The 18,793-nt window shown below is 43.8% G+C and overlaps 2 protein-coding genes across 4 annotated transcripts; both read right to left on the bottom strand.

Moving 5' to 3' along the window:
- Positions 1–401: 401 nt before the first annotated feature.
- HSD17B10 (hydroxysteroid 17-beta dehydrogenase 10) lies at positions 402–8,176 on the bottom strand. Its single transcript, XM_075835338.1, has 6 exons — positions 8,071–8,176; positions 6,825–6,989; positions 3,940–4,104; positions 3,377–3,505; positions 1,495–1,603; positions 402–1,034 (listed from the first exon to the last, which is right to left on the bottom strand). Exons 1-6 carry the CDS (start codon positions 8,101–8,103, stop codon positions 844–846), a joined length of 792 nt encoding a protein of 263 aa, XP_075691453.1. The 5' UTR covers positions 8,104–8,176; the 3' UTR covers positions 402–843.
- Positions 8,177–10,452: 2,276 nt separating this feature from the next.
- On the bottom strand, positions 10,453–17,997 carry LOC142659317 (RIB43A-like with coiled-coils protein 2). Of its 3 annotated transcripts, none has more exons than XM_075835334.1 (8): positions 17,891–17,997; positions 16,769–16,887; positions 16,605–16,686; positions 15,572–15,916; positions 14,350–14,468; positions 14,035–14,262; positions 11,917–12,083; positions 10,453–10,645 (listed from the first exon to the last, which is right to left on the bottom strand). In XM_075835334.1, exons 2-8 carry the CDS (start codon positions 16,883–16,885, stop codon positions 10,564–10,566), a joined length of 1,140 nt encoding a protein of 379 aa, XP_075691449.1. In that variant the 5' UTR covers positions 16,886–16,887; positions 17,891–17,997; the 3' UTR covers positions 10,453–10,563. The 3 variants fall into 3 exon arrangements, with proteins under 3 accessions (XP_075691449.1, XP_075691448.1, XP_075691450.1); XM_075835333.1 differs by lacking the exon at positions 17,891–17,997 and adding an exon at positions 17,775–17,864; XM_075835335.1 differs by lacking the exon at positions 17,891–17,997 and adding an exon at positions 17,416–17,441.
- Between the last annotated feature and the right edge of the window lie 796 nt (positions 17,998–18,793).

The raw sequence follows: 18,793 nt of genomic DNA, 5'->3' as shown, positions 1-18,793 counted from the left end.
CAGAAAGTGTGTTTTTTTTGCCTGTGGTGCTCAATGGCCAAGGGCAAGTAAGTGCAGGCAGGTCAAAATCTGCCTCAAAATTCCTGAAGGAATTTTGAGGCACATTTTTTTTTCCTGCCTGCAAAATACTCGGTGGTAGGCCCTGTTCACACAAACGTCCCATGCACACGGGTGTATTACAGATCCGTATGAATATGGCGCCTATAGGGTACGATGGACCCATACTGTATCTTTGAATATATATTTGTTTCACCGATTTATACAAAAATTGTGGCGCGTTACATATTACGTGGCCCTACAGGTTCATAATGTGTGCATAGGCCCGTGCTGGCAGTAAAAGGATAAAATAACTGCAGAATTCCTTTGTTGCGTTGTTAGGCCCATTAATACAATTGGACTAATTCAAGTGAAATTTGTATTTTATTTTTTTTAAACACAAATGTATTTAAAAATCAACACACACTGGGGAGACTTATCAAAAGTGGTGCAAAGGAAATGTGGAGTAGTTGCCCATAGCAACCAATCGGATTCCACCTCCTATATTTCAAAGTCCCCTTGGAAAATGAAAGTAGCGACCTGATTGGTTGCCATGGGTAACTACTCCACTTTTCCTTTCCACCAGTTTTGATAAATCTCCCCCTATGTGTTCTGTACTGAGGATTCTAGGACACAATCAATAACGGATCTTCCAGGTCTGTATTATAACATTCTGGGCACATTCCTGGCATCGGAGACATCTCAAGGTCATCACAGTCTAGTACAACATTCCATCCCTGCTACAATCACTGATGCCTTAAAGCATGGACGGAGGGCTTAGTGTTGTCCCGTATGGTGTTTACTTCATTAAGGCTGCATACGAAGGGCACCATCCAGACGAATGACTTCTCCATTTAACATGGGGTTCTCAACAATTGCCTGTACCAGGTGGGCAAACTCATCAGGATCACCCAGCCTGCTTGGGCAAGGTACTTGCTTAGCCAGAAATTCTCTTGCTTTTTCAGGAAGTTCAAGCAGGAGGGGGGTGGCAAATAATCCTGAAAATTTAAAGGAATATAAAATCAGATTATAGATCATTCAGAGGCCTACAGAATAGAAATGATTGCAGGAAATCTTATAAACTGAACATTTTCTTTGCTGGGTGGAAAATCCCTTCTCAAAAAGGAAGCGGTCCCAATGATTAGTGGATTACTGTGTGTCTAGCTGCTGAAATCCCTAGAGAGGCGGCTGGCTGTGCTTGTGCAGCAGCACACATGTCACAAGCAGCATCAATACTTGTCCAAATGCACGGAGGGGCAGAGATGACTGATCAATAAAAGTACCAGAAAGCAGCCTGGAGGAGATTCGGACAAGGTAGCAAAATACACAAGGATACGCAGATTTGCAGTGGTTACATTGTATTGGCAGAACGCTATGGGTGACATCTGCAGCCAAAAGGCAAATTAAATTCTACATGAAAACGTCCCCAAAATATATCGGGGTCTCATAAATAATTACCAGGAGCAATGGTCACAACACGGATTCCTAATGGAGCCAGATCTCGAGCAATGGGGAGAGTCATTCCTACAATTCCTCCTTTAGAAGCAGAGTATGCAGCTTGTCCGACCTAAAGGAAAAAATAAAACAAAACAGAATGTAGGAAATGACAAACATAAAATTATTATAATATGTACTGTATATATCTAATATACAAAAACACAAGCCAGCTCTTCAACCTTCCAGTTCATAAACCAGGGAACCCAGGACAGAGAAAATGGGAACCCACTCTATTCTACTGATGTCAGGTATGGCCAAAATGAGACAACACTGAAATACTACTTTCATATATTTACAGGGTTAAAGGCAACGTCCACCTTCGCAAATATTTTTTGTTATACCATTCAAACGACAGAGTTTGTTTGTAGTCCAATAGAGATGCACAATGCATCGAAACTAATACGGTTTAGATACCGTGCACCCTCATACGGTTCGATACCGTTATTTCATGTATTTTGATACAAAGCTGTGCGGCCGCACAGCGTAGCATAGTAACATGAATGTATGAGAGCGGGGCTGCGGCTGTGTGATACAGTCATTGCCCCGATCCAGAGTCCTGACAAGTGCGCGCTGTCAGCATGATGCGATGCGGCCGGAGCTGCACTAATGAGCGGCGGCACTGAAGACAGAACATGGCGGGCGCACTGCAAAACACCCCCATGTTCTGTCTTCAGTGCCTGCCCTGATGCTCAGTGCAGGGCCAGCCGCATCTCCTCATGCTGACCGCACACGCACTTGTTAGCAGCGGGGCGATGGCTGTATTACACAGCCGCAGTCCTGCTCTATAACGGCGGAGATCAGAGAAACCTCTCATCTCCGTCGCTTTTCCCGGGAATGCTGCGATCATAGCTGACCGCAGCATTCAGGGGAAAATGAGAAGGGGGGGGGGGATGCCCTTTGGATCGCGTCACGGGGCCTGTGACGCGATCGAGGAACGTACTATATAAGGGCAGACAGCCCAGGGTTCATTGAAGGACCCCAGGGCTGTCGGACCATATTTCCGGTTAGGGCATGCTTAGGTATGTCCTAACTGCCTGTGTACGATCAGTATATATATATATATATATATATATATATATATATGCCAGTACATTAAAGTTTAAAAATAAAATAAAAAAACCAAAAAACAATACACACTAAAATAAAGTCTCAATACATAAAACACACATTCGGTATCGTTGCGACCATAACACCACATTTATAGCATCATTTATGATGTTTACACTGTTAAAAATAAATAACTGCTTTCATTCACTTATTAATATGAGGAACGAGGTATTATGAATTGTGCCTCACATGATTAGTAATTAACCCCATCATGTACCTCACACATTAACCCAATGTTGTCCATTATGACTGAGGAACACGATGGGGTTAATTACTATTAATGTGAGGCACATGGAGGTTCAATAGTCATTACACCATGCGCTTCACATCAGAAAAAAAACGTAAAAACTTTTTTTTTGTATTACTGTTGCCAAAAGTATCGTTCTGGTAGAGTATCGCAATACTACATGAAGTATCGGTATCAAAGTCCAAATTCTGGTATCGTGACATCCCTAGGTCTGTAACCATGGCGACACATAGGTCTGCACAGTAGCTGTATACACAAAGCGGTAGGATATTTTTAATCAAGACTATTTGCAAATGTCTTCATTTTGTTATCTTCGATGCACTAGAGCAATAAAATATTGGTTGCAGAAGCATATATACCCTTTAAGCCAGAGAATAGGATATCCCTTCCTGCTCAGGAGCCATTGATCGGTTATAGGAAGAAATGCAACTAAAAAAACAACTACATGGAGAATTATTGAGTCAGGAAATCTCATTGTTTGTTTCTAACCTGTCCATCAAAAGCAGCAATGCTGGCTGTATTAACTATGACTCCTTTGTGTCCATCCTTGTCCGGCTCATTCTTCACCATTTCTCCTGTTGCCAGACGAATAACATTAAACGTGCCAGCAATGTTCACCTGGAAGATAGAGAACATAGTGAACCAGAACGTTCATATTATTACTGTGTGCCTGTGCTATGAGAAATTCCATCTTCCCAAAATACTTTACAATCTTTTTGTTAGAAGCATCCCCCAAAAATAAGCTGATCACAGGGTGTCCTGCTGCTTTAACCCCCAGCAATCAGCTGTAATCTGTGGGAGAACCCAGCAACAAGTTTTTAAATCCCCTGCAGCATCCCTACAGGTGAAATGAAGCATTACCTGGTGCACATTGAAATCAATGGACTATCTGTGTATCGCATGGATATCAGGCAGGCACTGCAACAGGCATGCTGGGAGTTCTAGCTTTGCAGCAGGTGGAGAGCTACACGTTGGCATCCACGGATATATACTACTTGTGCGGTGAGAATACAGTATATTTATTTCCATCTACACACTTTATCTAAACTCACATTTATAACTTTCTGGAAGTCCTCCAAGCTGTGCGGTTTCTGCTTGGTTTTGTTGAAGGTTTTTATAGCGACTGCAATCCCAGCACAGTTCACCACGATATTCACACCACCAAACTTAGAGCGTGCCACTTCCAGGGCGTTGTTCACATCAGCCTCCGATGTCACCTAGGCTCAGCCATGAACGAGTCAGGAAAGTGGTTCAGGTTACATAGAACATTGCTGCGATCTACAACTTCTACATAGTTACCCTGAACAACGATACAGAAGTTTATAAGAACACTAAACATAAAACTTACACTTGCTGTGCAGCTGAATGCAATTTATTGTTCTTTGTTATCAGCCATTTTTGTATTGATTACCAGTATTCAGTGGAATTACTGCAGAAATGTCCCAAAAAAATATACCTGCCCCATGATCGCTACTTTATGCCGAGGCACAGCTGGGAGGGCAAGTGCACTGGTAAGAAATTTGCTGGGTGCGGTGGGGGCACAAAAACAAGCCACCCCATCTAGATATAGGGCTAGTGCAGCAAACACAATCATTGGTGGAAAACAGTTTAAAGAAAGGCCAAGCCAGGACATAGTGCTTCACTCAATGGCCGTCTACCAAGAGATCAAAATTCCAAAGTGTCTAGGCATTGTGCCCAGAGGATCTGCAATTAGGACTTTAGCATCCTGATGGCACAGGCAGCCACATGCTGACCACATTACATAGTTCATAAATGATTAGCCGCACACACAAAAGTTACTAAGTGTCAATTACAATAAATGCAGCTTTGTCCCCCAGAGCGGAGGTGCCCACCCACCTATTTATAATTACCTGGTCCCAGCCATCTGGAAATCCACAGGGTCTTTCATGCTGCTCCTGTGCTTAGGTCTCTGCCTGCGGGTGTCATAGCCGGGGCACCTGTATAGAAAGTAACTCCTTGCCCAGGAACCTGAACAGCAAATACTCCCTGTGCCTGCAGTTTACGACAACCAGTGCCCGGGATCTGATGGCATTAGCAGGATGCAGTAGCGCCATGCAAGAAGGCCCTGTAGATCTACAGATGGGTTGGGACCAAGTATAACTTTGAGGGTGGGAGCCTCCACTCTGGGCAACAAATTAATTTAACTTTTGCACAGAGGGTCATTTTAGGATGGCTGTAAATGTAAGATCGCTAGGATGTGCCATAGCTCCTGGTGGGGGTTCGGCTGCTGGGAAATCCATTCATCCTTAGGGTATGTTCACACGGCTTATTTTTGTCCGTTTATGGGTGAAAAATCTGAAGCAGAAGGCCTCCAATCATCTGCCCATTGATTTCAATGGGAAAAACAGCGTTCTGTTCCGACAGGCTGTTTTTTTTACGCAGCAGTTTTTAAAAACGGACGCGAAAAAGTGCATGCCACTTCTTGAGCATTTTTTGGAGTGGTTTTTCATTGACCCTTTAGAAAAACGGCTCCAAAACGACTGAAAATCAGGAGCAGTTTTCCCTAGAAAACAGCTCCGTATTTTCAGAAGTTTTTGAGTACGCGTGCGCACATACCCTTAGAATGAAGAGGTCAGACGGCTTCATTGTGAGCAGCACTGCACTTGTTACTTTAGTTTCATTAAAAAAACATTTGTTTTATTAAACTAAGTCAAAGAGGTGTCAGCACTTGTAAAGAGCCGACAGATTAGTGCAGAGCCGCTCACACGGACGCAGCTTCTGCACTCATTAAACCCTGATGCACGCTGCAAATGTCTATATACATGCTAACTGCACGGGGCATCAGCAGTTAGAACGTATATAGCCGTATGGCAGTCGTGAAGGAGTTAATGACGAGCTAAATTTTTCCGTTTTTGCCTCTCTGCCTTTCAGCTGTCATAACTTTTTTATTTTTTCGTGGACGTTGCCTTGTTTTTTTGCAGGAACAATAGGGTTTTCATCCGCAGTTTGGGGGATACAAATAAATTACTATGTAATATATTTTTGCAGCGTGAATATAGAAAGTGATTTTTGGCATTGTTTTTTTTTTGTTTATTATATTCACATTTCACACTAAACCAGTTGTATTAATTTTCCCGACTAATACGGTCATGTAGATACCCAATATGTAGGTTTTTTTCATGTAATGTATGGGCAATAAAATACTTAAATAGTACACACACACACACACACACACACACACTATGAAGGGATAACTAACAACTTTAATTTATACTTACAATGTATTAGCATACTCCTGTATGCGAGTACATTATACTGGGTCACTATGACACAGGCTGTTGTAGGGCAACACAGTGTACCCTAACAGCAGGCTTACAGAACAGACAGCCCTGGGGTCCTTTCTAGGTCTGCTTGGTGACCCAATTGGTGATTGGGGACCCCCACCAATCGCTAGAACGAAGCAGCTGAAACGTTCGTGTGAGCGCTCAGCCGCTTCGTGTCTGTTCGGCTTTTTCCAGAAAGCTGATGTATCGGAGTACGGGCTCAGACTTTCTATTGAATCCGTACACCGATACATTTATTTCAGGAAAAAGCTGAACAGACATGAAGCGGCTGAGCGCTCACACAAACGTTTCAGCTGCTTCGTTCTAGCGATTGGTGGTGGTCTCCGTGCTCGGACCCCCACCAATACAAACTTCTGACATGTTACTAGGACATGTCAGAAGTTTTTCGAACGTTTAGCTACCCTTTAAACAACCTGGGATTGGAGTTTCCTCTGATCGAGGCTGTATTCAGGAGGCTGCTCTAAGTAACAGCTCCTGCTTAGAGCATGAGCACTCCTAAGCGTTTTCTACAGAGACGCCAAAAGACATCGCTGTAGACCTGGGACCTGCACAGTCACCCGTCAAAAGAGAGGGCAAGAAGGGGTTTATTTCTTTAGGTATCCGCTGCACTAGATGAATATACTTTTACTTACATCTGTGGGAGCAAATGCGCACTTCTCTCCAAGAGACTGGGCAATGTTGGGCCCATCAGAGCTCGGTAAATCTAGGATGACTGCACTGGCTCCTTGTCGTATTAACCGTTCGACTGTGGCCCGGCCAAGACCTGAAGCTCCACCAGTGACTATGCCAACCAGGCCCTGGAAGGAAAAGGACTAGATTTACCACAAATAGAAGACCACAACAACACAAAGACAGAGACCCAGCAGATGAAAATACTCCCAATATGTCACTTATATAGAGAGGAGTCATAAGCATAAGACATTTGTATATATTGTGGGTAAAGGTCACCACAACCTCTCCACCTGCAGGAGAGAACACAATATGGAGTGACAGCATCTTCTAGATGATCGCATACACCTACTTAATTACTGAGCACATCGGTGGGGGTTCAAACGACCCCAAGGAGATGCAACGTCACCTAGCCGTACGATACACAGCGTAGTTATAGGACTGCCATTGTTCCTCAGCAATCAGTTTTATTCTCTTTTAACTACTTAGGGTTAACCAGAGCTATTACCATCAACAGTCATCTAGGGTGGCTAAGGGACTAATGGTAATATCCGTGGTGGTCTAGGGGGTGTCCATTCAGGACAACTGCTGTCCTATTGTAAATATCAAGGTCGTCCATCACCGTGTGATCATCTAGCACATTGGCATCTTTTCCTGTAGATATATCAGTAGATATCGGTTGATTGGGGGGGGGGGGGGGGGGTCTGAGCATGCATCCCCCAGCTGACTCTGGAGGGAGCTGCCTAGGGTCCTTTATGTCCTACTTGGCACATGGTGTTCACTGCCACTTTTTTGGAAGCGAAGACACCACAGTCCCTTTTACCAGTACAAAGCATGTGGCAACAAGGTTTTAAGTAGTATGGCGTCTGTGCAATGCATCGCATCGATAAATCTCTGCCATGAACGCTGCCCAGCTGATCAGTTCTGCAGCATGTCACATTAGGAGGCACGTGACACCCGCCTCTGCACCTCATGCCATGCACACTAGTGGTCTGCAGCCTGTCGCTCTCTGAGCATGATGGGCGTTGCAGTTTCACTATAGCTGCAGAGACATAGATTGTAGCAGAACGATGCTTGCAGACGCGCTGCAGATCATACGCTATGCCCGCACTTCTTACAATGCATGTACCTGAATGCACGTGCTATAATAACGCTACACGCCCGTAATGCTGCCCGACCTGCGTCACCTTCCACCTATCACATACTCACCTTCAAGCTCTTCAAATTCGCCATGTTTACCATGAAACCCTGGCAGAACAGTGAGCCAATAACCTGTCAACAAGTTCAGCGACTAAGCAATCAGCCGTGCGAACGATAGCGAGGCGAGAGAACTTTATAACCAATGGGAACGGCGGTGAAATAAGCAGTCAGCCAATAGCAGTAGCTCAGCGCACATTTAAAGGGAGCACGCGCATTTCGCCGGTCTTGAAAGCTTGCTCGCGTGTGGCAGGTTGACAGGGCTGCGCTTGGTTTTGCGGTCCAGGGTTTTGACGCTGCTGTAATATCCGGTGTGTACTTCAAGCCGTGTGCGCCGTATTATAAAGCGCTCTAAAGATTAAATAAAAGCCCAATTTTGTCTTCTAAATCTGTAGCTCGGTCCTAAACGCCATAGATATCAAATCTCGCCCGCTCTGGGCCTAGCTGTTCACACTATAGGAATTTTGAGGCATGTAGTCCTGCATGCGGTTTAAAAACGCCGCGAAAAACGCTTTCTCTGCCTCCCATGGTCAGAGACGGAACCAGGTGAAGAAAGAGCAGGACGCTTATTTTCCCTGCAATAGTGTTTTTCCGCTTTTGGGAAAAAACCCGCCTTCGCCTCCCATTGAAATTAACGAGAGGCGTTTTTTGCTCTGTTTACGCATCAAAAACTGCCAAAAAACTGAACTAGTGTTTTGTTTTCCAATGTATTTTTTAATAGCGCAATCTTGGGTACATATAATTTATTGATTAACTTTTATTAATTATTTTGGCGGGAGGTAATGGAAAAAAATCAAATCCACAATCGTTTTTTTGTTTTCTTTTTACACCGTGTGGTATAAATACGTTCACAGAGCGATGTAATTGGAGCCTGTATTGCCAAGCACATTGGGGGGGTTTATACTCCAGTCTTAGGCCGGGTTCACATAGGGCGGATATACTGCGTAAAATGCAGTGTATCCGCCATGTGTGCCACAGGGAATTCCAGGCGAAAAACCGCGCCACACTATGGTGCGGTTTTTCACCTGGAATGTCCGCTGTGGAAAACTGCTGTATTAACCGGCCTGCTAGCATTTCATCCCAGAACGGTGGCCTGGAGGAAGAAACACTGACTCCTAGATATAGTAATTTTTAAAAAAAAATTCAGAGTTGCGTTTTTTTGTGGTGGATTTGCTGCGAACCTGCCGCAAAAAAAAACGCAACAGCTGCTATTTGTTGCGGGTTTTACCTTAACATTGAATTCAATCGGGAAAACCAGCAGCAAATAAGCAGCGTTTGCGCAAATACAATTGACATGCTGCGGAATAAAATTCTGCACCGCAGGTCCGTTTCTGAGCGTTTTGTCCGCTCTGTATTTACGTAATGTGTGGATGAGATTTGTTTTATCTCATCCACTACTGTATTCTGCTGCGTGTGGACAAGCCCTTGAGGTATGTTCACACGCAACGTTTTCAGGCGTAATTCGGGGTGTAAATGCCTTGAAAAACGACTACAAACATCTGCCCATTGAATTCAATCCAAAAAATGGCGTTTTGTTCAGACTGGGCGTTTTTTTACGCCGCTGTTTTAAAAAACGGTAAGAAGAAGGAGCAGGTCATTTCTTGAGCCGTTTTTGGAGCTGTTTTTCATTATGTCAATGGAAAAACAGCTCCAAAAACACCACCTCAAAAAAACATTTTCGGCTACAAAAACAGCCGGAAATCAGAGCCTGTTGTCCCTTGAAAACAGCTCCGTCATTTTCAGCCGTTTTTAATTGTGTGTGAACATTCCCTCAATATAAAGTTACCTGGAGTAAGGTGAGCCTCATCTCTATAAATTAGGCTCATCTAAGTCTGTCCGTCAACCTGAAAGGAAAATAGGGTCCATAGACTTCTATGGGCGCTTTATTATAGAGCCGTAATACGCCCAAGTGCATGAGCCCTAAGGGGCAGTCTACATTTTCTTTACTTCTGAACTTTTAATCCATGGGAAAATCTGCATGTACTTCATCTGGGTTTTGCCATGGATTTCAGCCTTTGCTTTGAAGGGTAAAATCCGCGGTGCAAATGTGTGACATAATAGGCATGCTGCCGATTAAAATATCGGGAAAAAAATTGCTAAAGCCCCTTTCATTAGCATCGTGTGGAATCTGCACCAAAAATCCAAAAGAAATCCACCATGTCTGAACGTGGCCTAAATGCTGCAATACAATGTAATTCCTGTGCAATGACATGTATGGGACCAATGGTGTAGCCAAGTGTGGCTGCCCGAAACAACGTCACTGTATTCAGCAGTGGGATATGCTGGGAAATCCAGACTGTACCATCCATATACATTATAGGTTTAGAGTGACTGCCCTGAATAGTAGATTACTTATACGTGTCAATTTACACTGAATACACAAGTAAGACACTGTTCACATTGGGGTCATCTTTATTGTGATCTCTGAACATCGTCTACCATAGACAGGATATTTGATTTATAGATTTGCTTCCTGGCACGCAAACCACTGAGGTCAGTAGTCATTCAGCGGCTGGTAGTGTTGAACTGACCGTGGTAATGGGCAGTCGGGTTGTTGGCGTAGACCACATTATCCAGGTACTCCAGGCTAGAAAAGAACAAGACATAATAAGTAATAAAATAAGCATAAGAGCCTCTGAATATATATCGAAGCCATTATTAATTGTTATGTGCTTGTCTAGGGGATTCCTGAGGAGACTGGTGTGGGGAAAACTGTTATTGGGTAAAGATTTCCGCAAGAACAGTTATTCAGGAGGAAATGTCCATTACGACAAAATGTCTAACCTGATTTTTTTTTTTTTTTTACAAACTTAGCAGCCCAAAGAAGCCTTTCTATGAAGTCTGAGTGACTCTGTGACAGAATAGTAGATCATAGCTGCTAAAAATGGCTACTTAGGACCTAACTACAGAGGAATCGCTCAAGAGTATAATTGGCTGAGAAGATGACAAGTTTGCTTTCATTCTGAAACTACAGACCTGTTACCCACTTTCTACTTAGGAGCCTCGCGCACGAGCGTGTTTGGTCCGTAATATACGCTCCGTACGTCGGCCGCATTTCCCGGACCGAACACACTGCAGGGAGCCGGGCTCCTAGCATCATAGTTATCTGACGCGACGTGTCACTGCCTCGCTGCGGGACAACTGTCCTGTACTGTAATCATGTTTTCAGTACGGGACAGTTGTCCCGCAGCGAGGCAGTGACACGTAGCATCAGATAACTATGATGCTAGGAGCCCGGCTCCCTGCAGTGTGTTCGGACCGGGAAATGCGGCCAACATACGGAGCGTATATCACGGACCAAACACGCTCGTGCGTGAGGCTCCTAAGACATATAAACAGCCATAGCAATTCCAGTCAATCTGGGTCTGGACCTATCAGTAAGGCCCCATGCACACGACCGTGCCCGCAATCACGGCCCGCGATTGCGGGCACGGCAGGCCGCTGACTGACAGCTGCATTTTCGGGCCGTACTCCCATACAAAGTATGGGAGCACGGCCCGCAAAATGCGAAAGAACGGACATGTTCCATAATTCCCAGAACATTTCCACGGCACTGACACCCTTCCGTAGTGCTACGGAAAGGTGTCAGTGTTCAATGAAAGTGAATGGGTCAGTTTTTGCGGATCGCAATTGCGGTCCGGAAAAACAGAGGTTTTTTACGGCCGTGTGCATGGGGCCTTAGGCTGTAGCGCTGGCATTCCCATGAGCACGCACTGTCACTTTCTTAATATGTATACAGAGAGCTCAATGAGTACTGTGTATATAGCGATGGAGAGGGATAGTCATTAAATGGTTGTGCTCCTCAAAGATCTGCAGTGAGTGACTGAGGGCAGATGGGTCACATGATGAGGTACTCACTGTGCCCTCTGCTCTCGACCAAGCTGTTGGTTATATCCGTCCATCCTCTTCCTCATTTCCTTATTGAATTCCTGCTCTTGTTGTTCCAGGCTCATTGCGGCACGTGCAGCCAATGTTCTCTGCCGGTCACACTCCGTGTTCCAGCGCTTCTCCTCTTCCTTCAGCCTCTGAGAACATCAATACGGTATAACGGTTAGATGATATATGGCCGTGACTATGTAATATGCAATACATGGCTGTCCAAGTATGTCAGGGAGAGACGCTCTTTGCAGGGGGTTTCTGCTCTGACCGATAGCGGACCTCCTCTATATCCTCTATGTGCCCTAATACCTCCTCTATGACCTCTATGTCCCTAATACCTCCTCTATGACACTTATGTGCCCTAATACCTCCTCTATGACCTCTATGTGCCCTAATAGAGCATATGGACAGGGGTTGTAGGGTGCAGGGGTTGTCCGATCACAAACATTGATGGCATATTGCTAGGATATGTTATCAATGTTCGGTTGTTGGGAGTTCCACTACTGTGGCCCGCAAGCCGATCGATAGAGGGAATGTGGTCTGCAGAAAAAGCCAAACAGGTATGCAGGGAAATAAAGTGGTATGTCCGTTTCCTATACTGGGGAACAAACAAGTATAGCATATACATGACTGTGAAAGAGTTCTGTGATAACGCTTCCTGTAGAACTACAACTCCCAGCGTGCTATAATAGTCTACGTCCAAAATACGATTTTAAATACACTTGTAGGCTATGTAAACTCTGCCACAGTGAGTCAGTTATGCCGGTAGATTTGAGGGCATGCTGAAGGTTGTAGTTCCACCGTAGTTGAAGGGTAAGGCTTTATTCAGACGAGCGTTGTAGAGTTGTCAGTGTTTCCTCATAGAAAAACTGTCAATTTTAGATCATTGTTAAATCTATATTGTGTCGGAGTTCCTCCGTGTGTGAGTTTTTTTTTACGTCACTGATCATCAGTTTTTCATGTCCGTCAAAAAAGAAAAACTTCCTGCTTTTTTTCAGCATCTCCTAGCAATCCATCATTGAAAAACCAACCGTACTCGGATAGTGCCAGTGTTTTGTTTTTTCACTGACCCATTGACTTGAGTGGGTGAGTCTAATGCAAAAATCGTACCAAACTAGGGCATGCTTCGATTTTATCTGCACGGACTGATGTGTGAATTTCCGCTCGGACCATGTGAATAAACCCATTGACTTTAATGAGTCCGTGCACTGTTAGGCTGGGTTCACACAACCTAGTTTCAGATGTAATGGAGGCGTTTTACGCCTCGAATTACGTCTGAAAAAACGGCTCCAATAAGTCGGCAAACATCTGCCCATTACTTTCAATGGGCTTTACGATGTTCTGTGCCGAAGACCTGTCATTTTACGCATCACTGTCAAAAGACGGCTTGTAAAATAACAGCCTCGTCAAAAGAAGTGCAGGACACTTATATACATTATATGCAGGACACTTCTTAGGACGTTTGTGGAGCCGTTTTCTCATAGACTCCAATTAAAACAGCTCCAAAAACGGCCGTAAAAAATGCTGCAAAAACGCTGCGGAAAAATGCGAGTTGCTCAAAAAACATCTGAAAATCAGGGGCTGTTTTCCCTTGAAAACAGCTCCGTATTTTCAGACGGTTTTGACTCTGCGTATGTACACACGGCCTATTTTCGGCCGTTTATCGGGCCGTAAATGCCCAAAAAACGGCTGAATAATTGGAAGCAGAACGCCTCCAAACATCTGCCCATTGATTGCAATGGGAAAACGGCGTTCTGTTCCGACAGGTCGTTTTTTTACGCCTCGTTTTCCAAAAACGGCACATAAAAAAATAAGTGCATGTCATTTCTTGGGACGTTTTTGGAGCCGTTTTTCATTGACTCTATAGACAAACAGCTCCAAAAATGGCCGTCAAAAACGGGAGTTTGATTGAAAAAACTTCTGAAAATCAGGAGCGGTTTTCCCTTCAAAACAGCTCTGTATTTCCAGAGGTTTTTTTATTTTGTGTGTACACATGGCCTAAGTTCTACACTCGGATAGCGCTCAGACGTGCACATCACTCGTCTGGATAGGCCCTAGAGGTTGGAGCTTCACCGGTTCGGATTTCGGAGACGCTACCTGTTTCTCCTGGCATTGCTGCTTCTGAATGTCTATAATGGTTTTCAGCTGCTCTGGGCTCATGCCCTTCCAACGATCTGGCACAACACGATGTGAACCAAAGGCGCTGACTGCCACTGCGGGATTCTCCGTTAATATATCTCCTGTCAGGTGGTTGTAAATCTCCGCAAAATTATTATCTTCTTCCAACTGCTTCTGCAGTCTCCTGCGCTCTGACGACTCCATCGCCTGTACCAAGAAGAGAAATCACCATCATGGCAAAACATAAGAACATCTATGTTGTCACTGGCCATCTGAAGTATGTGGGCGACTTACTAAGGCTTGGTTAAAATTATTGGTGGCCATGTTTACTGCCTTCCGACACTCTTCTTCCATTTTGCTTAGGTGTTGAGCTCTCTCGTCCAGCTCCACTCTCTTTCTGTCATGTAAATTATCTGCAGTGATGACAAATAAGATCAGTTTGTAGAGAATGATTTTTCCCATTTTCTTCTCCGTTTTTCATTGACTCTATAGAAAAACAGCTCCAAAAATGGCCGAAAAAACGCGAGTTGATTAAAAAAACATCTGAAAATCAGGAGCTGTTTTCCCTTGAAAACAGCTCCGTATTTTCAGACGTTTTTTGCTTAGCGTGTGAACATAGCCTAAGTCATGAGAAGTCAGTCAGTCCTGAATTAAAGGAATTTTACTGTATTAGGGAATTGCATAAATAACAATCCTCTAATATAATATTATGGTCCAGAAACTACCGAAGTTGCTAATATTCAATGAAAGACTATTTTGTACATGCCTATTTCTCACCTTATATATTAGGGAATTGCTTATGTAGCAATTCTAAAATATACTGTTATTAGATTTTCCCCCTATATAAGTGGGGGGGGGGGGCGACTTTAAAGATGGGGTATTTGAAAGTAGGTTTTCTAAACCAATATCCAGGAATTCTGAGTCAATAGAGGAGGGTCCTCTTTTTTTTCAGGATTATCTAACAGGCAGGGCAGAGAGCGGCTACAGAGATAATCTCTAAGGGTATGTTCACACGGGCTATTTTCCGCCGTTTTTCGGGCCGTAAACGGCCGAAAAATCGGAAGCAGAACACTTCCAAACATCTGCCCATTGAAATCAATGGGAAAAACGGCATTCTGTTCCGATGGGCCGTTTTTTTACGCAGCTGTTTTTAAAAACGGCCGCGTAGAAAAAAGGCCTCCGAAAAAGAAGTGCAGGTCACTTCTTGGGACGTTTTTGGAGCCGTTTTTCATAGACTATTGAAAAAAAGCTCCAAAAACGTCCGTAAAAAACGCCACGAAAATCGCGAGTGGCTTAAAAAACTTCTGAAAATCAGGAGCTGTTTTCCCTTTTCCGTATTTTGAGACGTTTTTTATTTTGTGTGTGCACATATCCTTATTGTATGGAATTGTTGGAATTCCCCAAGATATTCCCTCATAGACCAATATAGGATCACTGAAGACCCTCTATGTTTAGGGGGTCCTGATGAAGATACAGGACTTTCCTCCAAGGTTACCCAATAATCTTTGTGACTGACCTGCATATATTTGTTGGGACTCACTCCTCTTCCTCTCATCTATCTGCCCTGTCAGCCATTGTTTAGTCGTATCTGTCTGTAGCGCTCTACGCTTCTTCTCATTTAGATCTTCTCCGTCAAACTTCTGCAAGCTGGCAGGTCCACATCTGGGGTCATCGTCGCAGACTCTGGCAGGCCTGTCCTTCTTTCGTGCATCTGGATCATACAGGTCAAATTCTCTCCGGGTCTCGGCCTTCTGATTTTGTGCCCTGTAATTCAGTACGGCCTGGTCTAGTTCTCTAGACAATTCTTGCTCTCTCTGTTCCAGCATCAGAGCAATTATATCACATTGTTCTCTGTCGGCGTCTGTGGGTTCATGAAGAGAAAAGAGAGTTAAAGGGATTTTCCTCATAAAGACAACCCCTTATCTAAAGATAATTTGGGAAAATGTAGTATTACATGTCAGCCATTTAAATGAATGGCCGTCTAGGTTCAGTAGAGTGGGAGATGCTTCTACTTAGCGCCTCCCTGCCCTGGCTCATAGAAGTGATGGCCCTCTTACAGATTTTTTTTGATTGGTACACAAGAGCTTCAAGTTACCCCTTTTAGGCATGATGTAGAGGTGTTAAAACGTTAAAAAAAACTTCTGACATGTCAAAAGTTTTGATCGGTGAGGGTCCGACCACTGAGACCCCCACCGATTGCTAAAACAAAGTGGCATAAGTGCTCGGGTGGGCCGCTTCATTTCTGATTGGCTGTTCTCGGAGAGACGAGCAATTGGTGTACGGGCTCATAGATTTTCTATTGAGCCTGTACACCAATTGCTGTGCTTTCTGAGAAAAGCCAATTAGAAACTAAGCGGCCCACCCGAGCGCTTCTGCCGCTTCATTTTAGCGATCGGTGGGGGTCTCAGTGCTCGGACCTCCACCGATTAATACTTCTGACATGTCACTATGACATGTCCGAAATTTTTTTTAAAGTTTAGTTGCGCTCATCACTTGTAAATTCTGTAAATATGAAGATCAGGTTATTCTTCACCCTCAGTAATATTTACCAAATGCCTCCTCCCGAGCCTTCTCGGTTCTCTCTATTGTCTTCCTTTCGTCCACCTGCTTCTCCAGTGCGGCCACATCAACCTGCACAAAGAAGGGCGTCATTATTTAGTGGCACCTGGTAATAAGACATCTTGCCAGGGCCTGCAGGACCTTCTATACATACCCCGATTGTCCGAAATTTGGCATTGAATATTCGGCTCTGTCTTTGCTGCTCTTTGTTTCTTAGCCTTTCAATAGCGGCGACATCCTTCACTTCTACAGGGAGATCCAACTTATACATGGCTGTAGAAATATATTACACCAGTCACAAGATTTCATAATTATTTTTATTTTTTTACTATTAACAATTGGGAACTACAAACACCAGCATGCCCACTCCACACTTGATGAACTAAAAGAATCCTCATGCCGACTTCACAACTGGTGAGGAACTACAAGCCTCAGCATGTCTACTTCATATCTGGTGAGGAACTGCAAGACTTAGCATACGTACTCCACGCCTGGTATCGAACTACAAGCCTCAGCATGCTTACTCCACACCTGATATGGTACTACATTCCTCAGCATGCCTACCCAATGCCTGATATGAAGCTACAATCCTCAGCATGTCTATTCCATACCTGGTGAGGAACTACAATCCTCAGCATGCCGATTCAACACCTGATATAGAACTACAATCCTCAGCATTCCTACTCCACACCTGATATGGAACTACAAGACTCAGCATGTCTACTCTATACCTGATCTGGAACTCAAGTCTCTACTTAAAAAGTTTGTAAGCTAAGGAAGAAACATGGACCATACACAGACCTGCTCGTCCTGGAGATACCTGAGAAACAACATTCGCTGCTATAGCAACAGACCGTACTACTATGATCGTCTACAAGCAAAAATGCAAAGAAAAGGGTGTGTGTGACTTTTATTTTGTAATTTCTGAACAGATTTTAATTTTTTCAAAGGTCTAATTCCCATCTCGTGCAAGACTTCTACAGTAGTAAGCTTTCCTTATACTATACACATAACTATATTAACACTTTATAAAGGAAAGGCTGCATTTTTATGATCTATACCCCCCCCTGCTCTGATGATCAATCGGAAATCCCAGAGATGCGGCAGCCAGTCACGTGACCGGTGTAACCGGAAACCTGATTCACTGTAGTAATAGACACCTGAGAATGGTGGCAGAAAGCTGCCCACAGACATCATGTCACGTGATGTTAAAGACATCCCCGAGCAATCTCCAAACCTGTATAAAGAAAAACTATAATATAAGGCTTATATTAACACTATGAGTTCTGCGCTATTCCCGTGTGGCTCGTGCCATGGTAGCAAAGCAATCTACGTCTTCTCAGTACGATGATGTCATCACATGCGATGCCAAGCAGGAGTAATGATAATCTAGTGTAAAAGAACAAAGCAATAAAAAGTGTCATTTATCATTAATGAAAATGGTTTGTCTATAAATAAAAATGCTCATGGTCATTGGTCGAATTTATATTTTAATGAACGGCATTACTACTACAGAGGAATTAGTATGCACGATGTCCATCTAAGGCTCTGTTCACATTCGCGTCATGGCTTCCATGCACAACACACGACAATAGTGCTGCATGCTGCGCTGTTCTTGCCTTCAAATGTAAAAGAATTGCCAACGGAACTTTCAATGGAGGCGCCAAAAGAGCAGTGTGAACAGAACCTAAAGCTGCGTGACAATTTTGAAAACTACCGAAAAACTATCTCCAGCGCACGCAATGAATGAGACCCTAAAGACTGACGTTTATGATATAACAATTATTGCACAAAGCAAATTTGATCATTTCCTCCAGGCCAGAGCCAAGCATACATGCGCCCATTGGTCACTGAGTCCCACTGTCACCCTACCCTCAGTTTGACAAGTTTCAAGCATGTTCGCCGAGCTTGCTGTGGGCCCTGGCATCTATCCAGGTTTCCCTGGTAGTGATGCCAACAGGTTTTTCAATGTACATGATGACAAACTTATCGGCAAATTTAATTATATAATTTAATAAGCATTAACGATAATTGTTTGGAATGAATGACTAATTGAAATCAATGATATAACATAATTCTATTGGTTTTCGGTTTGTGCACTTGTTACACTTGGTAAATGTTGCTCTGCAACATGGAAAACGTGAACTAATCACCGGGTTGTGTGGTAGCCTAGGAAGTT

This window comes from Rhinoderma darwinii, chromosome 8, assembly GCF_050947455.1.
Source record: "Rhinoderma darwinii isolate aRhiDar2 chromosome 8, aRhiDar2.hap1, whole genome shotgun sequence".
Taxonomy (NCBI): domain Eukaryota; kingdom Metazoa; phylum Chordata; class Amphibia; order Anura; family Rhinodermatidae; genus Rhinoderma; species Rhinoderma darwinii.
This window is presented reverse-complemented; position numbering and strand designations above follow the sequence as displayed.

Coding starts and splice junctions, on each gene's coding strand:
- HSD17B10 (XM_075835338.1), bottom strand. CDS start 8,103: ATGGTAAACATGGCGAATTTGAAGAGCTTGAAG. Junction 3,506..3,939: donor ACTTCCAGAAAGTTATAAAT/GTGAGTTTAGAT, acceptor TCTATCTTCCAG/GTGAACATTGCTGGCACGTT. Junction 1,035..1,494: donor TGTTGTGACCATTGCTCCTG/GTAATTATTTAT, acceptor TTAAATTTTCAG/GATTATTTGCCACCCCCCTC.
- LOC142659317 (XM_075835333.1), bottom strand. CDS start 17,832: ATGTCTTTAACATCACGTGACATGATGTCTGTGGGCAGCTTTCTGCCA. Junction 12,084..14,034: donor AGCAATGCCAGGAGAAACAG/GTAGCGTCTCCG, acceptor TGATGTTCTCAG/AGGCTGAAGGAAGAGGAGAA. Junction 10,646..11,916: donor GGTCGAGAGCAGAGGGCACA/GTGAGTACCTCA, acceptor GTTCTTTTCTAG/CCTGGAGTACCTGGATAATG.